The following is a 27,349-nucleotide window of genomic DNA, read 5'->3' on the forward strand; positions in this document are numbered from 1 at the left end:
TTTCTTTGGGAATAAACCGATTGTTTTGCGCTCTAGGTCCAGCATTACGGCTCGTCCCACCAGGAGTGGAACGGCAACTACAGCCACCGCCGGCCCCAGGCGTTCATCCCCCCCACCGTTCACGGCCACACGTTCACGCTGCCTCACGGCAGTCCCACGCACACCGCCCACCCTCCTCAGTCGCACCTGGGCGTCCACCCTCACACCCAGCCCGCTTTACTGTCCTACCCCCCTTCAGGTGCTCTAGTGACAAACGCCCCCGATGGCCCACCTCTTGGCTTCACCTGGGGCCACGCGGAATCACGTCTTTCCGCCGGCGTATGGCCTGTCCCATCCGGCGGGACACCTCGTGCACCAGGTCACTGTGGGGCTCAACCGCCTCTTGCCCTCCCCAACCCTCCATCCTCAGGGGCAATTCAAGCCCCTGTTCCCTCCACACTCCTTCATCGCATCCCCTGCGTACGCAGGCTTCCCGCTCAGTCCCACCAAACTGAACCAGTACCCGTACGTCTGAGACTCGCTCCGCAACCCTCTGGAGGGCACGGACGTAACGCCAGGCTCCGTGTAGAAACCGCAAACCACCTGGTTCCTGCACCCGAAGCCGTGGCACGAGAGAGAAAGGAAGCGGTTTCTCTGAATCACGTAGACTTGATTGAGTGCAATTAAAATGAGCTTTAAAAGAGGAAACGTTTGGAAAGTCTTTAGCAAGTAGATAAAGAAAGCGCACGGTTGAGAAGCAAGCGATTGGATAAATAAGAAAATAAAACTGTTTTGCACATTTGATACATCACCTTATCGGATTGTCAGATCTTCAGATCGGAGCGCTCCGCTAATGAATATCAGTGACGGATGGTGTCCAAAATCATGTGATGATCAACTTATTTTTATACATTGCCTTTACCTTGTATACAACACACGTTTGTTTGTAAAAACAGCCCAGTACGTTGTTGACAACTGAGAATATGTGTCCACTTGCCGTGTTTTCTTGCGTTCCAAGTGTTTGTACTATCCGCGTCTTTGGTGTCGTTTGGGACAGAGTCCCCGGAAGGAGTCGTTCGTCACGCGCTGCATGTGTTGCATGATGTTGATCGGAGAGAAGCCCGTAGGGGCCGTCTCGACGTGTCTAGAGGCTCGCTGCGTCGTCGTCCCCAGCCATAGTGCCTTATATATCGGCAGTCGTTTGTGTTCTACTACACGATCTCTCTCTCCGTGTGTGTGCGTGTGTATATACACGACGTGTTTGTGTGCGTACGTGTCCTGGACTGTAGCACTTGCAATTCTAATCAGTCCACGCGTTATTCGTGTGAGCGCGTGCGCGTGTGTATATGTATTACGTAAATACACACCGGTGTATTATTTCATGCGTAGATAGGCATCGATGTACTGCATTGCACAAAGCGCAGTGCTTATTTTTGGATCCAATGTATATTTGAGATGTAGTGAGTTCCTTTTTTTCGTTAATTCATCGGAAGACGGCACGCTTTTGCTGCTGCGAACGCTTGCTGTTGGATTTGTTCTTACTCTCATTGTTTTGTTATCTTAAATGGACTAGTTGTGTAGAGAATGCAATGGATTTCTATTCAGAAAAATCTACAGAACGAACAGTATTTGTACTGTTCAGTAGAACTGCAATACAATCTCTGGAGTTTGGTTTTCTTTTTGTTTGTGTATTTAGTTCTTCGGGTTTGTGTGTGTGTTTGTGTTTGCTGTGGTGGGCATGGCTTCGACTAGATGAAGACACAAATGCAAATCTCGGTCTTTGATTCAGGGTCATGGATTCATCTTAGCCTGAGCAGACCATGCAGTATTTGATGTATAGACACATATGAGTATATATATATATATATATATATAGAGCTAGTTTATTTAGTGCTGAAGCTTGACACGGTGTGTTTAAGGTGTGCAATTCTCATTTATGCATGTGTGAATCGATTCTTTTTTCTTAATTATATCATTATATCATATGTTGAAAGCTTGTTGGTGTCAACTGTATTTTATACATTCCGTCAGGGAGAAATAAATATATTGTGTGTGCAGTTTATTATATATATATATATATATATATATATATATATATATATATATATATATATATATATATATATATATATATATATATATATATATATATATATATATATATATATATATATATGAAATATGCAGTGTGCATTTTTGTTTTCAGTTTGTTCTGCTTGGTTTTGTGTGTTTTTGCCTCTCAAATGAAGTTGCTTGTGCATCACCAAAGACTGTAATTTAAAAGCTCTGTTCCAAACCTGGTGATTTGCCTTCAAGGCATCGTAGTTCTACTCCCGATGGACTCTCAGATGGAAAAATATCATCTTCTGTGGCTCTAACATTGGAAAAATGGCTCCACTTGTGTCAAATGTGCCTCAAAAACAACACACTCAGTCGCTGTCAGAGTTGTGTTTTGGTCAGTCATGTTTGCAGATGTGGCATCACGAATGCCATACAATGTATTGATGGTTGCTTTTGTTATAAAATGTCTTTTTTTTTTTTTTTTTTTTTTTTTTAACATTACAAAAATCAATCCAAAATTTTGTAGCAGACATGCTAAAGATGAACTGAGCGGTTTATTCAGCATATGGAAGCATCAGAGCTCTGTCTGAGATGCTTTCTGTTAAATACCCTTGTTATTCATATAAATCAAAAATAGTTACATTTGATGAAAAATGTGAGTATTTTCCCTAGTGTTTCTGTGATCTGAATCTGTATGCCTACAAGTGTAAGAGCTGTTTGAGCAGTGCGCTAACATCAAGCTATGGAATTCAGCTGGCCGGGGCGTTTCGCAGGATTCGGGATGTTTGTGTGGCTTGCGGAGTTGCTGCATCTGTAGAACGGCCTCCGTCGTCTGCTTATGTTGGCAGCAGACCGAGAGGCAGTTCGCCAGGTTTCGGAACAGAGCCGTTTCTCTGAGCAAGGTAGCTACTTTCTCTGCATAGACCTCACGTATACTGTAGTAATTATAGTCATGGGGTAAATTTCAAGAAGTGTATTTAAAAAACGGCTGAGGTTACGTTTAGCTTTTTGAACAAGTAATAAGTCGTGTCATCTATCTTGAATGTATCATAGACAAGCTGCTATATATTGATTGCCACTTCAGATAGCTGTGAAATTAGATTAGACTAGTTCATATCTGCATTTGTTTATTTCTATGGGTCTCTCTGATTGCCTAAACTAGAAGTGGATTTTGATTTCAAGTAACCTTTTTGCTTCAATGTTTGGAGTGTCATTGTAACTACTGTATTGCTGATATGGGACATTCAGAATTTGTTTTCTTTTTTTCTTTTTTTTTCTTTTTTTTCAAATCAGTATTGTATCTACATAACCGTTCTGGCTCATCACTGCATATTAATGGATGTATTTGTGTAACTTAATTTTTGTATGTTTACCCGTTTATCTGTTTTTGACTTGTAATAGCTTGCAGGATTGATTTAACTTTATCCAGTTATTCTGCGGTGGTTCAGAAATACATCAGTGTTTTTCTTAAGGGTTTTTTTTTTTTTTTTTTTTCTCGGTTAATACGATATAATGAACCCCATAACCTCATGCCACTGAGCACTTATTAAAACGCTAGTGTGCTGTAAACACATGGCCATGCTTTGATATGAGAGTACAGTGATCTAATGAATTTAGTGTCCAGCTGGATTGTGATTTTTATTAATGTTTGTCATTAATGGAGAACATGTTTTTAGCAAACTATCACTGATGTCAGCTGATATGTTATATTCATGTTTGGTCATGTCTTTTTTTCTTTTTCTTTCCTCGTGAACAGTGTGAGCAACACTGTGTGTGCCTTGATTGAGATATTGGTAATGACACATTCACTTTGCAAAAACAAGTATTCAGCTCACCCACTGACCAGACCAAATAATAGAGAACAAACAGTGTAACTTTCCATTCCAGGGATCGAAATGGTAATGTACATGTTTAAAATTAAATGAATAAATCAAAGATGGTATTAATTTGAGTTATTGTTCACTAATAAATGCCTCGTTAATCTTAACCTTTTTTTTTTTTGACATTCTAATTTCAGTCTTTGCGTAAAGAATGTAATCTATTGCACCCTGTGCATGTTTCGATCCCTGTGAAATGGCATTCACCAGCATTTAGCCTGAATACATCCAGTGTCAATATAGAAAAGACTGTACTCAACACTTTCGGTATTTATTGTATGTTCATATTTAAACAAATTCTAATGGATATGGAGGATTTCTGTTGAACTCTTTTTCTATTAACAGCGTTCAATAAACATTAACGCCACCGTTTTAATGAGATTCAATGCTTTTATGCATTTTTATTATTCTTTTTTTGAAAGTAATGTATTGGCAAAATAACAACTGGGTCTTTTTGCTGAATTATTTTACCTAAATTATTTGCTATTTAACCTGAAATCGACTTCCCGATAAGTTTTTTTCAATCGGTGCATACAAGTTTAATGGTTTCTAGCATATTTTACAATCTGTCAAAGAAGTTATTTCACACTGCAAGTTATAGATTTCATGTTTCAATGATTTGGTTAATTAAGAGTTGATCAAATTAAACTGTTATTCACTGTTTTGATATTTGTAGACATTTGTGGCTTTCTGTTGGGCGTTTCATTGCTAATATGATTTGATGCTACACTAGTTTGTCACGTAGCACTTGCACTGTGCAATATTTAACAGTATGAGGACTGGGGAAATGTAACCCTTTGGATATAATGTCTTTACAGAGTGTAATTGATGTTTCCTCTCTAGTTCTCAGTGAATAAAGATGTGACCAAGCCTTCTCTACTTAGTCACATTAAACAGAATTTCCAGGTGACTTTTGGTGAGTGATTAAGAATTCATGGTGTTTTATTGTCAAGATTCACTTTGAATACAAAAGAAAAATAAAAACAGAGGAAAAAAAAAAAAAAAAAAATCTAAATCTAAAAAAAAATTCTCTGTGTCCCATTACACTGTTGTATTTATCAATTTCACACTTGCAACTAAGCTTCAGTACACTACAGGTCAAAACTTTGAAATTAAGGTTATTATGGTAATTACATCAGTTTTGTACATTTTCATGCTCATCAAGGCTTTATTATTGTGAAGTATTACAGTTTAAATATTTAAAATGTACTTTGTCCTTCTAATATGCTGATTCGTTGCTCAAGAAGCCTTAAACATTTAATCATTTAGTAGACGCTTTTATGCAGTGACGTCCAAATGAGGACAATAGAAGCAATTCCTAATTCATTTTATTAATGTTGAAAACCGTTCTTGCTGCTTAATACCATTATACACTACCATTCAGTCTGTGTGTGTGTGTGTAAAAAATGGTAGAAAATATTTTTATTCAGCAAAGATGCATTGCATATAGTAAAGACATATAATTACTAAAGATTTCTATTTCTAAATGTTGTTCATTTAACTTTCTATTCATCAAAGCATTCTTTAAAATCATGGCTTCCAGATACAGTTAAGGTCAAAAGTCTAAATACACCTTGCAGAATCTGCAAAATATGAATTATTTTACCAAAATAAGAGGGATCATATAAAATGCATGTTATTTTTTATTTAGTGCTGACCTGAATAAGATCTTTCACAAAAAAGATCTTTACATAGATAAATACATAGAGAATTTATATAGAGAAAATGATAAAATATCTAAAAATTAAAATTGACCCCAAAAGTTTACATACAATTGATTCCTAATACTGTGTTGTTACCTGAATGATCCACAGCTGTTTTTTTTTTTGTTTAGTGATAGTTGTTTGTCCTGAACAGTTAAACTGCGCTTCAGAAAAATCCTTCAAGTCCCACAATTTCTTTGGTTTTTCAGCATTTTTGAGTTTGACCCCTTTCCAACAATGACTCTGATTTTGAGATCCATCTTTTCACACTGAGGACAACTGAGAGACTCATATGCAACTATTACAGAAGGTTCAAACACTCACTGATGCTCCAGAGGGAAAAACCATGCATTAAGAGCCAGGGGTGAAAACTTTTGAAGAGAATGGAGATGTGTACATTTTTCTTATTTTGCCTAAATATCATATTTTTTTCCACTTCGTACTGCCTTTCAGAGGCTACAGAAGATATTTGTTTCCCAGAAGACAAAAGTTAAATTTACCCTGATTTTTTTTTAAATTCAAAAAGTTTAAAACTTAGTTTCCAAAAATAAAACTTTTGTGTTTTTTGTTATTGAAAAGTAATGCACTTAGTTACAATTTAATGGAGCAACACGTTATAATGCATTACTTTTAAAAATAACTTCTCCAACACTGGGTGAGCCTGAAAAAATATTTTAAAGCCTTTAAAGAAAAAAAAAAAAAAAAAAAAAAAAAAAAAGGATCCAAATTCCAAACTTTTGGTAGGTAGCGCATAAAAGAACAACACTTTTATATTTTATATTTACATTCTGGCTCCTGATTGAATTCAGTTGTGCCAAAACTATTACAAAAACAGCATCCACATGATCATTCATTTGTTCAGATACGAAGAACAGCTAATGAATTTCCTTAATAGCGATTTAATGAAAGTGTGTATTCTTAGTATTTTTATTATTCCATATCCGTTTTATAGGCACTGGAGACACAGCTAAAAGCGCTTGGGCAACCAGTCAGCATCCAGAACTGAACAAAGTGTTTGCAGAGTATTTTATTAGGAACTGGTGGATTATGAATCAGGCAAACAGTAATATTCCACATTGGCCACTAGAGCATGCACATGGCACAGAACCACAGCTCCCGCTTGCCTGCACGCGAGCACTTTTTCACAAGACAGCTTCACTGAACAGACAAAGAATTACATGCATCCCCTCCAACATCCGATCACATTATGGGCGGAAAGAAGGAGTGCGATCCGTAGAGAAACCGTTCAGAGATGCAGCCCCCTGTCTCCTCCGCCGTGTCGCAGTGATGGTGGACTATGGGCATTTTGGCGAATGCGGTTCTCCTCTGGCACCTGGAGCGGCGTGACCACCGCACGTCCCACTGACTCACGGATCTGAGCAGATGTCTGGTCCAGCACCGACACCGGGCCACATCCCCTGCAAACACAAATGGCTGGTCGTGTAGAGGGAATCTGGAGAGATCTGCACAGATTGAGCTGCAGCATCCTGCGCTCCGGAGGATGCTTGTGCACGCGCGCGTCTGGAGGGATGCGGAGCACGAAACTCTCATCTTTAGCAATATTCCTACTTTTATTACACAGCGCGCAGGCTTCCGACGGTAAGGCGACATCTCGTCTATGTAGCTGGCGTCTTAAAATACTCTTTGCTCACGTGAGCCTGTGAGTTTCAGCTCAAGCCTTGGCTTGGCATGAAGGAGTGAAACAATGATTTTGTTGAAAATGAGAGCCTTGAGCTTGCAGCTTTGCTGGTGGCACATGCGTTGAAAGTGTAACACATCAAATGAAACTTTTACACCATTAGAGCTTCAGCACCTTGTGTTTAAATGTAGGCGGCTCTCACTTTAAGCGGTGTTTTGCTTTTTTGCTTTTTTCTCAATAGGCCTATTGAGACATTTTTGTATGCACTTTTGCATTGCACGTGCCTATTATGCAAAAATGACTATATACTACTTTGCCTTGACTTTTGCGAACGGTGTGTGATGTAATGTGATGAAGTGCACGTGAGTGTCCGGCAGTAACGCAGTGAAGTGTGTAGGCGCTCATGGATACTGCAGCTCCACACGAGATTGCAGCACTCCATTGTCTTTATAACACACCTAACACGATTAAAGCACATCTGTTTCCTGACGTGGTAAATGCATTTCATCACATGCATCGTTTAATTGCATGAAATAACTAACATCGCTGTCCCAAAGCGTCTAATCTAGGGACTGTTCATTTGCTGAGATCGTACTGCACAGTGGGCGTCATAAATCATCCGGTGCAAAGGAGCATTAAAACTGTCCACAGCAGCACGGACTGATTTTAGATGCTGACTGAGGTTTGCTGGTCCAAAAAATGCTGGATGAGCATCTGCAGAGATCCTGTTGTTCTACATTGTGAATGAATGTGGACCACAGTGAATCACTTACATTGTGAGGAGCTGTGACAGTTGAATAAAAGCTTAATGTATCAACATATTAAAAAAAAAAAAAAAAACTAAAATGCAGAATTAAAAAAAAAAAAAAAAAAAAAAAAAGTCTCACTCTGTGTGTCCTGTTGAGAAGTGCAGATTTGCTTTAACTGGGTCACTGTGCTGTGAGTGAGATGGATCAGTGCTTGACCTGTTTGAATATTTCTCCCAAACATTTATAGCACGCTGGAGAGTGTGGGGTTGGGTTTGTTTTTGGGTCATAATTTGGTGCTGTCGAATAATTTGTGTTCTCTTGAGTTAATCCATCAAAACCTGTCAAGGTAAAATCAAATTAGATTTGTAGAAACGTGTCATTCCATCACTGTCTCACCAGTGGATCCTCTGCAGTGAATGGGTGCCGTCAGATTGAGTTTATACTTCAATATAATAATCTGCTGTCGATGCATTCTGGGAAATTAAGTCTCAAACTCAGCAAGTGATTAGTAATGTGGTAAATAGTTATTTGCGAAGCAAACTGGGAAAATGAACATAAAAATGCATGGTTTCATCTTGGAGAAAGTTAATGAGGTGTTAAACTATTTATCTGAAAACTACAATGTCAGAGCTGGGACGCATTATTAGTGTAAATGAGTTTAACATACAATATAAGAACCACAGTGTTCTTGAGGGTTCACTAACTAATTAACTAACTAATTAACAACCAAACAAACAGTTTGTGTACGCTTTAGTACAATTCAGCCTGGGAAGCAATGCAAATTCTCTGCACAGTATTCATCATGTATTCAACTTCATTAATTTTTATAATAAAATAATATACAGCGGGTAAAATAAGGATTGAACACGTCTCCAGTAAATATATTTCCACAGATGCTGTTGACTTGAAATTTTCACCAGATGTCGGTAACAACCCAAGTAATCCATACATACAAAGAAAACAGAACAAATAAGTTCCGAAATGAAGTTATTTGTAATAAAATGGAGTGACACATGGAAAAAGTATTGAACACATGAAGAAAGGGAGGTGCAAAAAGGCATGGAAAGCCAAGACACCGGCTGAAATCTGTCAGTAATTAGAAAGCAATCCTGCCCCTTGTCAGTGGAAATGAATATTAGCTGGTTCAGTCCCAACACCTACAGTAGCAGGATGATGAAGATGAAACAACAACAGACATTTCAGCAAGACAGTGATACCAAACACAGCCAAGGAAACTCTCAATGGGTTTCAGAAAAAGAAAATAAAGCTGCTATAATGCCCCAGCCAATCAGCTGACTTGAATCCAATAGAAAATAAGAACTAATGATCAGAGTTTATAAAAGAGCCTCAGAGAACCTTCAAGATTTGAAGACAAAATCACACATGAGCAAAGCATGCGACTAGTTTCTCCATACAGGAGCGTCTTGAAGCTGTCATTACTAACAAAGGCTTTTGTACAAAGTATTAAAAAAAATTCAGTAGTTCAATATTTCCCCCATTTCATTCCATTTTATTACACATAACTTAATTTCTGAAATGATTTGTTTTGTTTTATTTGTATGTATGGATTACTCAGGTTGTTATCGACATCTGGTGGAAATTTCATGTCAACAGCAACTTCAGAAATATATTTACCGGGAAAAATGGTGACGTATGGGATTTTGCAGTGGTTGGGTACCAGTAAGAACTTGTACTTCATTGCGTATGTTTAGGCAGTGCATTTGTGGTCTTATTGAGGATAAGTAGTTTTCCATTTGGTGTATTATGGTGTTGATTACCTTAGGGAATCTTTGGCTGTACAGATGATCTGTAGAACCTTAACACAGTACCTGAAGAGGGAGCTCTGCTCAACCTGTGATTTCCTGTTGTTCTATTGCACATGTGCTATTGTGTGTTTGCTACAGTGTGTTGTTGCTGTCAGCTTGTCTGTTGATCTGCAGTGTGAATTGTGGATTTGAGTTGATAAGTTGTTGTCAATCTCGTTTCTAATGTGTATATTTTGTAAAGTATTGTAAATATCCTTTTCCACACTTGGAAGCTGTAGGGGTGAGTGCCATTATCTTTTGTAAATACTGTTTTCTCCTGTTTTTCATTAGAGAGGGAGTTCGGGTAAATCATTGTATTTTTATTATCAAAATCATTCCAACAAAAGAAAAAATAAGAATAGCAGCAGTATAAAAGCAGCCCAGTTCCACAGGAAAACCGCAGTCTTGGCAACACTGGTTAAAAGGCTTCAAAATCCTGCAGTTGCACACAGCTATTGTAATTTTTTTCTAATATTATTATAATATTATAAAAAAAAATGTTGCCTGAACCACAGTGGCTTGCAGGAGGTTTCATTCATTTATGTTGTCTCCACTCGATGAGCTGTGTGAGAGTCAGTTCTATATTATGCATGACATGCGAGTCTGTTGTTTGCTTATAATGATGCTCAGTTCTGATGTGCATTTTAATGTGTTGTTGTTTATTGACTAATGTGATGTGTGACTCTTGGTGGTGTGCCCGTATGTGGGGGATATTAGATTACCAAATAATGAATGCTGATGACGGATGAACTTAAAGGATCAACAAAACCTGTCAGGAATAATCACTTTAAAGAATCTATCAAAATCAAAAGGAAAAAAAAAAGTGTTTTTCTCATGTCACCCTGAAAACATTGATGACCTGTCTAGGTTGGTTTTCCAGGTCTGAAAAAGACTGGAAAAAAGAAAGCAGAGTATTGAAAAATATTTGTGTTTCCAGACTTAGAAAATTAAGAATTTAATGAAAATAAATGTATTGTACAAGAAGTGAGAGTTCATGGCAGCTGTTTAGTGATTGTCAAATATGCACTTTTGATTATGCAAAATACAGGTTATAAGAATTTTGGGTTTCTTCTCACAGTATTCTTAGCACCATATTATATAGCCTAAAGGACCTTTGCAAAAATAAAAAATATACCGATTTTTATGTGTGCACAAGAAACCATTAAACTTGGCTGTCACAAAGTATGCATTCAAGAGACCTAAGGCCTTGAAATGTTGCATACTGCCCTAACGAAAGCCAAATTTTAAACACTTTTTACAGTGCCAGTCTCTTTTTTTTTTTTTAGAGACCCTTAAATTTGGCACATTTTATGTCATCAGCCCGTTTTGTGTCTGCCACAGAGGTTGTGTTATATTGGACATTATGCCTTGATATTTGAGGTACGACCATAAGAAAAGGCAAATTTTGAGCAAGTATATCTTTGTTAATTCATGTGTATTCATGCTGTCGTTTTATTCATAGTGAGATGGCAGTGATGCACAAAGGAAATATGTTATATAAAACTAGAAACTGTAATGCGTAAGTATGCAACAAAAATAGTTTTATGGACTCTGTATGTCTGTTGTCACTTTGAGAAAACAATGCAATTTATGTTAAATATGGTCTGAAAATCTACTGAGAAGTCTGGAAATTTGAGTCTGGAAAAGTGGGTAGGATTGAGACTGAGCCTATCATTTGAGCTCAGTGAGAGCACTGCTATCAGAGCAGCACATCTGCATTTCTATGTTGATGTTCATCCCGTAAGACCCTGTCTTCTTCTGAACTGTCAAATCTCTCCACAGACGGTTATAAACAGCACGCTGTCCCTCAGGCCACCGCGGGGTAAATCAGGTCACACTGCACGACCGGCCCTGCGGCTCAGCACCGTTTATCTTTCCCAAGACATTGGTGTAACCCCGAGGTGCTGATGTACAATACCCCTCATAGAATTCCAACTTTGCCCTTTCACTTAATGGATATAAATTGACAGAATCAGCAACACTGAACAGCAACAGAAGTGATGAATCTGTGTTATTGTTATGGGGGACTGGTGCAATAGCTTGTGGCTGAACAGGGCAAAGATCGAAATCACTATCATTAAGACTAGTAAATCACAATTAGTGATAAACTGATCAGTCAGACAGATGTGTATGACGCTTTGCCATCTCGACATTTTCAGCCTCGGGTGAAAACCATGTCTGCTTGACAGAAAACACTGAAAATCAACATTTTGTTTTATTATTATTTCAATATAATTAATTATTATTCCTTGTGGTTCACTTATAATGTTAATAATTTATCATCATATATATTAACAAAAATATTATTTTAATTAATTATTCATTTTAAGGAGGTGGCTTGTCGGTAAACAGACATTGTTATGATTGGCTAACATCCTAGGACAAAGGTATTGGTGTCCATTTGCGATTTTTCATCATAAATAAATAAATAAAAATACTTACAGACAAAGCATTGTTCACTTGCAGTGTAGCTGGCTGCTGTCAGACAAAGGCAGAGTGTATGAATGGCAGATTTAGTACTGTTGGCTTCTTCCTCTTTCCACAAAAGTTTCTTTGCAAACTTTCCACTGCACAAAACAATCTGCAGTCAAATGCTCTGAACAAACATAATCTTATGATGCAATCTGGGACAGCATTCAAAATAAACCATCCACTTGTTCCCGACACTGGGAACTTTCTGAAGACTGTATACTAAGTGGACACATGAAAGCGATTGTTCTTTTACTGTTACATTTGTCCTGTTGTCGAAGGAGCTCATGAAGTATGTCAGAAATTGAATAGTGGGGAAATGACCTACAAACACATCTTTTTTAAGGATGTTTTTTTTCTATAGTTTTTTTATTTATTTATTTGCTGTGTCAGTCACTCTCATAGAGAAAGCGTAACGTGAACAGTCCAGTTGCATTGGAGAGGTAAAACCTCTGCTGTCGTGTACCTGCATGGATCGAAGGCAGATTTCCATTGGATTACCAACAGTGTCTGCTCACAGCGTTCATGTGGAGAATGTTGCTCTGAAATAGGATTATCTGTGACTATTTAAAGAGATTACACTGTTTGGCACGCACGCTCGGTTTTATTCTCAGAGAACTGTAGGATATATTTCTGCATGTACCTTTTTTTTCTCTACCGCTCAAATGATGTAATTTTCAGTTCGGAATTACCTTTTGTCTGTTGTGAAGTCCTTAGAACAAGTGTGAGTTTAATTGCTTTTCATGGGCAGGCAGAAAAGCTTCATGGGATTAGATGAAATGTAGCCCGTCTCTGTCCGTCTTGTTGAAATTCTCATGCATGAAATGAGGAGCGAGCTGAATGTGCTGGTGTACAGCGGAGGCGTTAGTGTTTGGGTGTGAGAGATGCAGATGGCCGCTCGTCTCGCTTTCGTTCTCTCTGTGTGTCATGCTTTGCCACTGCTCATCATTTTATTAAATAGGGTGGCCAGTACAGTCTATTAGTTTTCAAATATATAATTCAACCTTTGACAGGTTGCAGACTGATGCATTAGAGGGTGACAAGAGGATCTATGATTCAGTGGCATTATATTTGTTAGAGAAAAATGCAAACTTGCTTTTAGATTCAAACTGTGAGTAAAAGGGAAAAAAATGCACAACCCAAAATTCATATACATAAAACCCATATATATATATATATCATGGCCAAAAATATCGGCACCCTTGCAATTCTTCCAGAAAATACAACTCTTCTCTAAGGAACCTGTTGCAGTTGCAAATGTTTTGTTACTCACATGTTTATTTTTTTGTTTGCATTGGAACAACACAAAAAACAGACAAGGAAAGTCAAATCTGATTCCACACAGAACCCAAAAAATGCACTGGACAAAACTGGCACCCTTACCTTAATATTTGGTAGCACCCCCTTTGGAAAACATAACTGAAATCAATTGCTTCCTGTAACCATGAATGAGTTTCTAACACCTCTCTACTGAAATTCTGGATCACTCTTCTTTTGTAAACTGCTCCAGGTCATTCAGATTTGTGTGTTCTATCATTCAGACAGGTGTTCTATGGAAATCAGATCTGGATTCATTGCTGGCAATTTCAGGACTCTCCAGCGCTTTGTTTGTAACCATTTCTGGTGCTTTCTGAAGTGTGTTTGGGGTCATTGTCCTGCTGGAAGACCCATGACCTCTGGTGGAGACGCAGCTTTCTGACACTGGCCACTACATTACACCCCAAAATTCTTTGATAATCATCAGATTTCATGATACCGTTCACACAGTCAGAGCATCCAGTGCCAGAAGCAGCAAAGCAACCCCAAAACATCTTTGAACCTCCACCATGTTTGACTGTAGGGACTGTGTTCTTTTCTTTGAAGGCCTCATTTCTTTTTCTGTAAACAGTGCCATGATGTCTTTTACCAAAAAGCTCTACTTTTGTCTCATCTGTCCACAGTTCGTTCTCCCAGAAGGATTGTGGTTTTGTTACATAAGTTTTAGCAAACTCCAGTCTTGCTTTTTAATGCCTTTGTGTCAGCAGTGGTTTCCTCCGACTAGCTTTTCATTCAGATGGTGACGGATAGTGTGAGCTGACACTGTTGTACCCTGTGTCTGCAGATCAGCTTGAATTTGTTTGGAAGTTAATCTGGGTTCTTTATCCACCATTCAAACAATCCTTCATTGTAATATTTTTTTTTATTTACAGTGCCATGGGCTGTAAATCTCTTGATGATATTGCGCACAGTGGACACAGGAACATTAAGATCTCTGGAGATGGACTTGTAACCTTAAGATTGTCCATGTTTTTCCACAGTTTTTTTCTCTCAGATCCACAGACAACTCTTCACACTTCTTTCTTTTCTCCATGCTCAGTGTGACACACAACACAAAGGTTGAGTCGACTTTTCTCCGTTTTAACTGGTTGTAAGTGTGATTACTATATTGCCCACAGCTGTTACTTGCCACAGGTGTGTCTAAATACAAATTACAGGAGCATCACATGCTTGAAAAGCAATTATTTCTTACAATTTGGACAAGGTGCCAATAATTTTGTCCAGTCCATTTTTGAGTTCTGTGTGTTATTTGATAAAGTTTGACATTTCTTCTCTGTATTTTTGTGTTGTTGCAGTGCAAACATTTTATATATTTTAGTATATGTGATTGTGAATGTGTCCATGCTATTGTATATTTATTGCATTACTGTATATGTGCAGAACTTTAAATTATATGGGGTTATAAAAGGTTCATGTGTTACGTTAGAGACACGTGCATTCAAAATGGAAATACTCGCTCTCTCAGTCTTTTAGAGCATTGGCGTTCTCTCCTCTTCTCCTCCTACACACTGTACTCTAAATACCTTCAGAGCTGCATGTGCTAGCAAAGAGTCTCTGATATTAATAGATTATAGCCTATATTTCATAACTCTCCATGAAAGCAGAGCAGGGCACAGTAACATCTTAATTGTAAAAACAGACTGAATATGGGGTTAATCAGTGCACACAAGATTCTTGTTTCATGGCAATATTTTTACCAGACTGCTCTTTTAAAGTGACAAGATAGTAAATTACTGTAGGCAATCTATAAAAAACAATTACACTCTGAACTTCTTTCATAATCCAGATTACATTTCAAATCCATTACAACACAACAAGTTAACATATGCAACAATACAAACTGTCACCGGGGAAGAGCAGCTCAGCACTCCTGAAGTCTCCTCAGATATAATGGATATGTGTCTGGATTGAGTGCAGCTGTTAAACCCTGTGGTGGTCACAGATATAGGTCTGTCCAGCACTCTCACAGGATATCTGACTGCTTCAGGCCTGTTCTCTCCCTCAAACTCAGCAAGGTACCAAAGTAGGCTGAAGTTCTGATGGATTTTTTTTTTTTTTTTTAGTATTATTTAGGTCAGTGTACTGTGGCACAGATTCCAGCGTGCTGATGTGCAGTACCTTCATGGCAGAGTCTCTCTGCTGGGTTCAAGGTTGAGCTAGTTCCCACTGCTAATATGTACACCGCTTTCTGATCCAGCTGTCCATCCACCACAGTAGTTTAAGTAATGCACTATTACTATTGTGCATATGAGGGATGTTCCAAACCTGTATGAGTTTGTTTCTTCCACTTAACACAAAAAAGATGAAGAAGCCATTGACTTCCATATCATGAAAAAAAAAAAAAATATATATATATATATATATATATATATGTGACCCTGGACCACAAAACCAGTCATAAGGGTCGATTTTTTTTTTTTTTTAAATTGACATTTATACGTCATCTAAATAAATAAGCTTCCCATTGATGTGTGGTTTGTTAGGAAAGGACAATATTTGGCCAAAATACAACTATTTGAATATATGGAACCTAAGAAAAATAAATAAAATAAATAAAAAAATCAAAATATTGAGAAAATCACCTTTAAAGTTGTCCAAATGAAGTTCTTGGCAATGCATTTTACTAATCAAAAAGGTTTTGATATATTTACGGTAGGAAATTTACAATATATCTTCATGGAACGTGATCTTTACTTAATATCTTAATGGTTTTGGCATAAAAGTAAAATCAGCCACTTTGACTCATACAATGTATTTTTGACTATTGTTACAAATATACCCGTGCTACTTAAGACACATCAGTCAATGGGTATGTCCCTTTAAGTATGTCCCTATACTTTTGCTAAATTGTATCCCAGTTTTGTTTTAACACAGACACTCCCAAAATATCCCAGAGCTGAATTTGTTCACTTTGATATATTAGCAAAGATAGCCTCAACATACCCCAAACCTCCCCCAAAGGAGGGGAATCTCACGACAGACTTTTCGTTCAATATTCTGATCTGTGTATTCTATGCCACAGTGCTAATTACCATGATTAATTTAATATTTAGCTACAACTTTATTCAAAAAGTTACAGAAAGGTATTAGCTCAGATCTTTAACCCTTAAGCAACTTTATGATAATTAATCAGAAGGTGTTGTATGAATGAATATAAACATGCAGAGCCAGGCCTCGACTAAAGAAGTAGGGTCCACTTTGCATCTTATTCTAGTCAAGAACAGCCCATTTACACGGGACGAGACCACCTGAGCAACCACAGTTTCTTTTATGTTTGTTTATTTGTTTTTCCCCTTAGCAGTGCAATATACACATAATATGTATGTAACTAATCTTAAGTAAAATTTAGGACAGAAAAATAAACAGGCTCATTAACTTCTAAAATGAAAAGCGAAATACTTACCAAGTTCCCAGCCCATCTGCTATGTTGTGCATTTCCTTTGTCAGTCTGAAAACACATGCATGAATATGTTGGCTAAAAACTAAATTTCACATAGAATGAGAAAAATGATAGAAGGTTCAGGTCATGTTCATATTCTGTCTTCAGTGCAAAGTTTGACTGCTTTAGACTTTTATGTTGAAGCTTTAGGCTTTTAGTTTCCTGTTTTAGTCTTTTATTTTGTTTGTAGTTATTATCATGAAAATATTAAGTTCATTTGGACTCTACCCTCCTGTGCGTCTGAGTTTACCAGGTGTTACAGGGATTCCATCATCCATTGATGAGGAAAAAATTAGGAAAGAAAAAGAAAACTGAAACTGGTGGTAGATAGTGGCAAGTTATTGTCCTAATGAGTGATCATTTAAGCAATTTGTTCAAAATGACTGATTCATTCAGGAACAGAGCAAGTGACCATCAGGAGTGAATTATTCGATTAGTAATGAAGATGTGCAGTGCTACTGCTGTGGCTTTTATTGCATCTAAAATATCATGTAGTAATCTTGTTTACAGAAGAGGATCATTTAAGAACTCAATACCACATTTGCAGTCATGCTTATTTTGGGAATTATATTGTCAAATCTTCTAAATAATAAAATACAATAATCATTAAAGGGACATTTTTGACCTCAAGCCCCCATTATGTTTTTTTGACCCTGGTTTGTAAAGAACTATGTAAGTCAGCAAGTCATTCCACTAGTTTAACTGACCCGAGTATGGGTATGTCAGTTTAGTTTAATGATCACTAGTCACCAAAACTCAATAGGGGCCTTTTCAGATGGGCCAGTTTTTAAACAGTTCAACTTCAGCATGCTTTCTTGTCCCATGGGCCTTGACTCATGAAAGAGTGATTTAGAAAACGGTGACCCGAGGTGCAGGACCCATATATACAATTTAGTTTCTCACAGCTTCATTTTTAATAACAGCTGAGCGTAGCTTTTACCTCTCAGCTGGCTGAGCTGGCCATCGCTCTACTGCCTGCTGGTGTCGAGCTCTGAGTTTGTGGAGTTGTAAATGTGTGTGTGTGATCTGCTATGGAGAGACTCAGTGCTGGCATGGTTTCATGCGAAATGAAGATGATGATATATGGGAGAAATCCTTCTCGTTCATTATTTCATTTTCAATCCGGTAAGCTTGTCCTCCCTAAAGAAATACGGAAGGGATTATGTGTGAGAAACAAAGGCTTGAAGTTGGAAAAATATTTCTTGGGTTTTATTGCTCAGCTGTTGCTGTTTTATTACTTAATAGAGTTCTCAGATATATTTCAATCAGTGACAAGGCCAGAAATCTCCATGTGGGTGGACCTTGGTGAAATAAGGTGGAGATCTATTCTTTTCTCCTTCTTAAGCTACTTTGAAACTGTAACTTGTTAAGCTACTGTACGTCGTTATCCACTGATAGAAATTACTCAGAGCCATAATTTTATAGTTTATGAGTTTATGAATTAACAACTGAACAATCCTTCACTAAAAATATATATAACTAAAAATAAAAACTTGAATACTGTGTAATTGTTTTACAGGGTTCCCACGGGTCCTTGAAATCCTTGAAAGTGAAAAAAAAAAAAAATAAATTCAAGACCCTGGAAAGTTTTTGAAAATGAACATACTTAGATACAGGTCCTTGAAAGTGCTTGAATTTATTTTGTCAAGAAGTTTTCTGGAACAAAATTCCATATTATTCCCTCCGGGCCGCTAATGTGTTATTTTGCCAACATTTCGTGGCCTATGCATACTACCTTGCTTGATTTCCTTCAGTTAAGGTGACCATACGTCCTCTTTTCCCCGAGACATGTTCTCTTTTTGGACCTAAAAAAATGCGTCCGGCTGGGATTTCTATCGCCCAAAATATCTGGGATTCTGCTTTTTGTATTAAAGCCCTACGCTGGACTGTTTTCTTGATCCCGCTCCCGCTGAATTTAAGGCCATTCCTGCCTGCATACGCAATCATTCTGATGTTGAATATAATTTTTACGCATCAGGGAGCCGCTATCGTATGCGCTGTATGAGCAGCTATTCACATTAAATTCTCCAGCATGATTTGTCAGTCATCTCTCCTTACTCTCGTCTTGACCCACGATCAGTTAAATCTGATTCCTGCATCATGTGTTGGATGCAGGGTTGCCAAATGCTGTCTCTGTGTACTGGAAGCTAATGACACTAAAACAAATTCTGATTCTGAAATTCACATTTTTTTGCATGGAATTGGGCTGATTTTAAACTGTTAGGAAGGGTTGTTGCGAAATGTTTGAAATATTGCATAAATTACCTTTGACTGAAATGCTTGTATTAAAACATTGTGCATTCTATCTGTGATTAAATTGTGTAAGATATTAAGTTTTGTGATGGCCACTGGTAAGAAGACTTTAAGCTGTGTTTATGATCTGTAAAATGTACATTTTAGGAATGGAAATGAAATATTTTGAGTTTTGATGTGGGATATGGTCATTGCGGTACTTTGGGGGCTTTTTAATTATAATAATTAAGATTGCAAAGAATTGCATGCCAGAGATCCAAAGGACCATCACTTGGCCAAGTGCAGAGCTGAATATTCTTCAGTTTTATGCAAAACAGAAATACGACAAAGAGAATATCAGATCTCTGTCATATGACCAAAAATAAATGCAAAAATGAGTAGTTGTGTTTGACACATGAAAACTGTAACAATATGTCAAAGTAACACAGTGTAAGCTTGCTCTCACTTGAAATGTGTCCCCACATTAAGTCCTTGAAGTTGAGGATATTGGAACTGGAAAGTCCTTGAAAGATCCTTGAATTTGAAGTTAACCAAGGTGTGGGAACCCTGGATTTAACTAGACATACTGATTAACTAAGTAGCCCACAACAAAAAAATACTGCAGGGACTCAATCTGATGAATCCTGATGAATTTACTGATTTGATTATTGATGTACCAGATTATATATGCAATATGTCATTTACAAAAACTACCCAAATGAAGCAATTTAGTAGAAAGAATCATACTTTCCAAAGTTACCAATAGGAGAGAGAGGATTGTTGTGCTATCCAAGAGAGAAAGAGATGTTTAGAACAAACCTGTTCACTAGAAACAATCACACTTTCCAAGGCTGCGTATAAGAGAAAGTGGACTATTAGAATAAGCCGTCAATGTACCTCTGGTTATTTGGCAGTAAGTTGACATTAAAGACAGCAATTGTTGTGCACCATTAAAAAAATAGCTTGTTATTGGAAAAGCAACACTGTTTTGAAAGCAGCTGAGCTACTCTCTAAGCTACTTACACTGTAGAAGTGTTTAAGTCACATTATTACACAGCTCTGTTGAATACTCGATTCTGATTGGTCAGTTCCACAATCTAAGGTATGTTATTCCCTGATAACAACCGCTAAAAACGAATAACACAGGCTCATCCGGGTAACATTTTACAATGATTGTTTTGCACACTGTAATGGATTATAACTAACAAACTGGAAAGATTTTAAAAACAGTTTCATCTTAAATCAATATCTTTTATTGGCATAATCCTAAAGTGATTCTAAATGTTGTGTTTGCCCTGCAAAGCGACTGGCCTGCAAAACCCTGACATACCCAACCTCCATGGGCCTTTCTTTGGCAGTCATTTCTCTTTGCTCTTTTCCATTCAGAGATGGACTTTTTCGTGCTATTTCCTTCCTGCACCTTTAATGTTGCTCCCCTCTCGGAGTTATGCGCCTTTTCCTCAGGATCATTCACAGTTTCAGTGATGCTGTTTCCTCACCGTTTGCCAGCTTATGTTTTCTTGAGGGCCTGCAGTTAGGGCTCAAACCCATCCCGCCCAGGTTGGCTGTTTTTCTTACGCCTGCTTTTGTTAACATTTTTAGGTGTTACAGTTGAGCGTGGGGTTTGTAGGTGATTTGTTATTAAATATGATAGAGAATGAACCTTTTAGCAGCACTCACGAGACATATCATTTCCAAACTGCTGCAATACATACAAAAAAGCTTATTAAGGGGTGTTTATTAAGCATGATGTGAAGCCGAGTTTAGTTGTTTATGCTTGCAGAGTAAAGAAGCAGTTTGCAACATTAATACAGAATACAGCTGATCTCGAGTTCATTTTTGTCTAGAAGAAACAACCAAGCTATTAAAAAGATCTCATTTGTCATTTTTCACTCCTGTGGATTTTATCCTTTGTTTTTCAGGAATGTATTTTTCGTTAGCGAGTGCAGTGTGTTATAAACTGCAGCGAAAAAGCACACACCCCACAGGGAAATGGAGAAGTGTGCCAGCTAATGGAGTGTGAAGTATGGGACAGAGGGAAACCATGACCTTCACTGTTCCTCAGCATATGTACAAAACTCTTCTGGGCTGATTGCATAACTGCCAACCCAAGCTCTCCAGTCCACAGCCCAGCTCCAGAACAGTCCAGCTCTATCAGCACCTACAGGTGTCCTCTAGAGACATGCACAGAAATCGGATGCAGAAACCCTGAAAGATATCCCACTGTAACATCTGCCTTAAAAGGAATAGTTCACCAAAAAATTTAAATTTGCTGAAAATGTGCTCACCCTCAGATCATCCAAGATGAAGATGAGTTTGTTTGTTAATCAGATTTGTAGAATTGTCATTGCATCACTTACCCAGCAATGGATCCTCTGCAGTGAATGGGTGCCGTCAGAATGAGAGTCCAAACAGCTGATACAAACAGCACAGTAATCCACAAGTAATCCACACCACTCCAGTCCATCAGTTCACATCCTAAGAAGACAAGAGGGGGAAACAAAAACACACATAATTAAAGCATTTAAACTTTAAACTGCCATATGTCAAGTTTAAAAAAAAAAAAATAGTGTTTATAATAACATTATTAGTTATTTTTTCACCAGGAACCAGGATGTTTTCAGACTATGCTCAGCCATTAACCTGTCTTTGTAATATAATTATGAGAAGTTGCAAATATGGTCAGTCTGTCAATTTATTGTGTGAAATCAAAATGTTATTTATTAAAGACTATTGGCCTGTTAAAAAATAATGTTGTAGGCATACAGAAGAAGCCTCTATTTGTGAAATGTTAATTTAAGCACAGAAATAGCGCGATGCCTGGTGCGTTCGTCCCAATAATCATGCTGTCTCTACTCTCAAACTCTTATCCCATTTTGAGTCACACGCCTTATAAGTCTAGGCACAGGAACAGCATCTCCCTAGTGAACCATGAAAAAAATCGTATTTATCGCATATATATATAATCATATTGAACATATCAGAGCAATCGTAGGAACTAGTGACTAATTGTGGATGGGTGCCAGTCATCTTTCAGCATGTGTTTTATGGTGGCACACATACTGTATCTACGTTTTATGCTCTGTTCAAATTTAGGGATTGATTAGCATATATCTACAGCTGAAGTACAGCAATTAAAATAACAACACAAAATATTAATACTATTTTTTTTTCTTTAGATAATAAACTACCTATCCGTGAGGATGATATTAATGAGTGCTGAACGGCAGATTCATGACTTATTCTAAGTCATTGTGATCTGTTGTTCATAGGAACATTGTCTCTATTTTAGGTTTTGTCACAGCACAGCTCAGCACTAATTCTGAGAGTTAAATGGAATTAATTGTTGGGTAATTAAAGGACAAGGCTTAATGAGAGTGATTTACTGACACCCTTTCATCTCCTGAAACCCTCGGTGGACTATTGATCAAACAGGAATAAGCGGACACACAGTTTTATGCCACTTTCTATGTCAGAATGATCTCTGATCAATTCATACAGTTTACAGTGAAACATAAATAGAAGCATAAACAAGTACATACGTGTGCTGACATATTTTGATAAATATCTGTTGATGGCTGATGTTTCATTTTCTTGCTTGTGTGTCTGTTACAGACAGAAAGACTGTAGAACAGTACTTTCTCCTCTTTTTTTGACTTTACTATGTTTTTCTCAATGGCCAGACAGAACAGGTCTGACAGGAGGAAGAAACACAGCCTTGATGCTTCTCTCTACATGTGAAGCTTCACTGCACCACTAAAGGACACTAAAGTAAGGCTGGGAGGTGTATAAACAGGTTAAGGTATTGATGTATTTTCAAACATTAAGACAAATTAAGACAAATCACAAGCAAAGACAATACTGTTTATAGCAATACAGTTTGATTTGGCAAACACATCTAAAAATAATAGTGGAGGACACAGCAAGTTGCTATTGGAAAAGTGCACATCCAAGATTGCTTTATATTAAGTATTTCAAACGAACACACAAGGATATTAACATAGAATGCCCTGTCAGATGCATGTGTTGTCTTATGCATATCCTTGTCTATAAATATCAGAAAGTCAACTGATATTTTGATTCCGCATGAAGGCTCTTATGACATCAAACAATTCTCCATTACTCTTTACACACTTTGGCATTTTTACGCACCTCAAACAGACGGAGCTCAACTCGCTCGTTAAATCTGATGTCACATTTCATCAGATGCCAAAAGCTAACAATAAATAGACCTAATATACGCTCACGGTGCGCTGTAGAACTACTGAGAAACCACGATTCATAGTTTTTTAAAGCTTAGCTTTAATATATGTTGTAAATAAACAGTTCTCATAAATGGCTGTTTAGACAGTATTATCTTTTGAAACAAAGTGGAGGCTTGAACCCGGAAACAATATTTCATCCCCTGTGTTTTCACATTGTTTGGAAGACCACATCAGGCAGGATGTGGAATGACAATTATAAAAATGCAATACAGAAAATAAAATTTGGTGTGCCTTTTGTAGCGAAAACTGAACATACCAAGATCTAGGCCTATATTGTGTAGCATCTAAAATGAGAGAGATAGGAGTGTTGGTCAATATCGCCCAGCCCTAATCTAATGTAAACATGTTATATATCGCAGCTCTCGTCGGATGTGGACGGTATTGTGTTTATGAACTAATCATTGCTGCATGTTTACAGCATTTCTGTCTGTCATTTGTGCCGTTATTGTTTGCAGTAGAGGAACCTGTCGATTCAGCATGCAGAATCATTTCGCTAGAGTCAGGAATTCATAAAGACCTACTTTACACAGTCTGTGGAATATGTAGAGCTTGCAGATTCCTGTGAACGAATCATCGTGGCCTCCAGATATTGAACATATCAGAGCGACAGCAAGAAGTAATTGTGGATGGGTGCCAGCAAAAATCCTTTGAAGGGTCTCTGTTCAGTCACCATATAAATGTTCGTTCATCTTTTAGCATCTGTTCTATGCTGACACACATATCGTACCTATGACTCATAGTCTCTCCAAAATTAAGGATTCATTGCCATTTATCTACAGCTGAAGTATACGAGTTACAAAATATTGATAACAACTGTACTAACTCACTACATATGCTAGCTATATGTCAACTTAGCCATTAGTAGGTTCATTTTAATTTTAAGTGTACATTATTTAAAGGCTTCAGATATTTTGTATTTAATGTTCTCTGCAACGGTAGTGGCCGTGGTTTGAAGTCCTGCGAGGCACAGAGATATACAGTAATATTCATTTGGACGAGCACTGGCATGAGTTTTGGGCGTGACCACAGGGAGAGTGTTCGAAAAATGTGACCCTGGACCACAAAACCAGTCGTAAGGGTCAATTTTTAGAAATTGAAATGTATACATCATCTGAAAGCTGAATGATTAAGCTTTCAGTTGATGCATGGTTAGTTAGGATATGATATATTTGGACGAGATACAACTATTTGAAAATCAGAAATCTGATGGACCAAAAAATCGAAATATTGAGAAAATCACCATTAAAGTTGTCCAAATGAAGTTCTTAGCAATGCATATTACTAATCAAAAATTAAGTTTTGATATATTTATGGTAGGAAATTTACAAAATATCTTCATGGAACATGATCTTTACTTAATATCCTAATGATTTTTGGCATAAAAGAAAAACCAATCATTTTGACCCATACAATGTATTTTTGGCTACTGCTACAAATATACCTGTGCTACTTATGACTGGTTTTGTGCTCCAGGGTCACAAATATATGTGAAAAAAAAAAAAAACTTTTGTGATTCTGTTGGTAACACTAGTGATCCAAACGCTGTTGCTTTTGCATTTTTCATGCATGTTGTTTTGGTTGAATGCAGCGTGCCAGTGTAAATATGACTGGTCTGATTATGTATTATTCCAGATATATTGACTATCACAACTTTCCGTCTAAATTATATCTAAGGTCTGTCTAAATTATGACTTACTTATCTATCTAAATTATGATTTACTTATTTGAGAGGATGAAAATCCCAGCCCCAAATTATACCGTCGGCATCCTTATACGAGACTGTAATGTCTTTCAGGTCTTTTCAGCGTTCTTTCAGCATCAGCACATTTATCGATGTGTTGAAAAAAGTCTTTTGTGCTGTCAAAAGTATGTTGAGAGCTGTAATTTCGAGTGCTTGCATCTCCTCAAAGAAGCACTTTCTGAATGTTAGATTAAAATGACAGCATAGAAAAGTTTTCTGCAAAACTGTGATTCTGAAAAGAAAAGATACATTTATATTATTCTCTTTCTCTCTTTTCAGACGACTTGGGTCATGAAGCTTCTGGATCATTTCTGGATGTGGCCACCTCCCCCTCCTCGACCCGTCTGTTGGGCGGCTTCCTCATGACGGACAGGAATCCAGATTCCTTAGTTCAATCGGATCCCACAGGCTCGTCGAAGAGTAGCAGGGAACAACCTGCATTTTCCTCCATACTCACGTTACGTGCCAGCACGGCCCAAAAGACTCCTGAACTCTCGTCAAAAGCTGCTGCACGTGACAATGAAACACATCAATGGCCTTCAAACGGATCTTTGGAACGTGTGGAGCCATTTACCCTTCCATCATCTGTGCTGGTCAGAAACCAGTCCTCCAGCTCAGGTTTGTTCCCAGCATGCAGCTGACCGCGGTTTCTTTTAAACTGAAAACAGAAAATGGTTCTTTTAAACTGAAGTAACATTTCACAATATTGCTACATTTCTGATTACATAAATGCAGCTTCTGTGACCATACAAGACTTTCAAAAACATAAAAACATGGTAATGTATTTGCCATTATGGTAATGATAAAGAGAACCGTCAACATATGCAGGCCAAAATTCTTGAGCATCTAAAATCATGGATCAATCACAGTAATGACAGAATTGTGCATCTATAAACGAAAGAGTCAAGTTTGATTTCTTGGCAACTTTAGCGACTTTGAGTGGCATAAACATAAACATAAGCATAAACAGTATAGTGAAGCTGCCATACTAAGAGTATTTGTTTAAAATGAAGTATTCAAACCCTAGAGCAGCTCAAAATCACACGTTCTTGAAAATAATCTGTTAAGTCAGCTTATGTTAATGCCAACATTTCATTTAATTCTCTGGGATCAGAGGAGACATGCAATTAAATATTTAAAGACGACCATCAGCTGTCAAGGGTTGTGAGATGGAGTTTCCCCTTCATGAATCTGTGAGGAGCCTCATAATTAGATACAATAAGTACATTTCCAATGCCAAACTAAAATTATGTTTTACCAAAAATATTACCCATGATCATATAAGAATATACAACAAAACTAGAAATGGTCATTTCTAGACCAATCACTGACATATTTGAATACGAAGGTACGCTGAAGCAATATATCGCCAACAGATTGAAGAAGAGATACTGTCAAACAAACTGCAATCAAACAAAAACATCAACTTTCTGCATTTACTTTTAGCTTTATCCTTTTGGCCACACTTTATTTTATTTAACGAACTATTAACTTTGGCTTTTGCCTCAATAAACTCTTATTTTGCTGGTTGTTAATAGTTAGTAAGGTAGTTGTTAAGTTTAGGTATAAAGTAGGATGTAGAATATGGTCACCAGTAAGCAGCCAATGTGCTGGTAATATTCATGCTGATAAGTAGCTAGTTAACAGTGTGAATTGGTCCCTATACTACAGTGGTACCATACTTTTTTTATCAGATGTGTTTTGGAATTTTATAAATAAATAAATAAGTAAATAAAAACATACAAAAGTACCTTAAAACCAGTCTACAAAAAGTATGAAAGCCATCATTGGGACAGTAACTTTTAGGTACTAATATGTTTACTTTAGGTACGAAGGTGTACCTTTTGTAAAGGTATGATGCCAGTAACAGCTTTCTTTTTTCTGAGAGCGTATGGTGTGATTTAATCGCTTAATGTGAAAAATACACATAATTAACAGCAAGTTTTATTCACAAATTTGTCTTCACCCATTCAAATCTGCTGATTGGCATATAAAGGGGAGGACAAAACTGCACACAAACCTCATTGGTTCTTCCACATCCCTCCCATCTCCCACATCTGCTCCTTGAGTGCA

General features: G+C 37.4%; 2 protein-coding genes across 2 annotated transcripts in view; both read left to right on the top strand.

Moving 5' to 3' along the window:
- hipk3b (homeodomain interacting protein kinase 3b) overlaps window positions 1-4,816 on the top strand; it is a 48,307-nt gene extending 43,491 nt beyond the window's left edge. Inside the window, exon 16 of the mRNA XM_051134538.1 lies at window positions 37-4,816. Within this exon, the coding sequence (XP_050990495.1) occupies window positions 37-666 (630 nt within the window). The 3' untranslated portion in view covers window positions 667-4,816. The remainder of the gene's footprint in view (window positions 1-36) is intronic.
- A 1,901-nt stretch (window positions 4,817-6,717) lies between these two features.
- The window catches only part of kiaa1549lb (KIAA1549-like b), a 62,739-nt gene continuing 42,107 nt past the window's right edge, over window positions 6,718-27,349 (top strand). The window contains 2 exon segments of the mRNA XM_051135239.1: window positions 6,718-7,219; window positions 25,556-25,894. Of these exon segments, the coding sequence (XP_050991196.1) occupies window positions 7,051-7,219; window positions 25,556-25,894 (508 nt within the window). The 5' untranslated portion in view covers window positions 6,718-7,050.

This window comes from Labeo rohita, chromosome 18, assembly GCF_022985175.1.
Source record: "Labeo rohita strain BAU-BD-2019 chromosome 18, IGBB_LRoh.1.0, whole genome shotgun sequence".
NCBI lineage: Eukaryota > Metazoa > Chordata > Actinopteri > Cypriniformes > Cyprinidae > Labeo > Labeo rohita.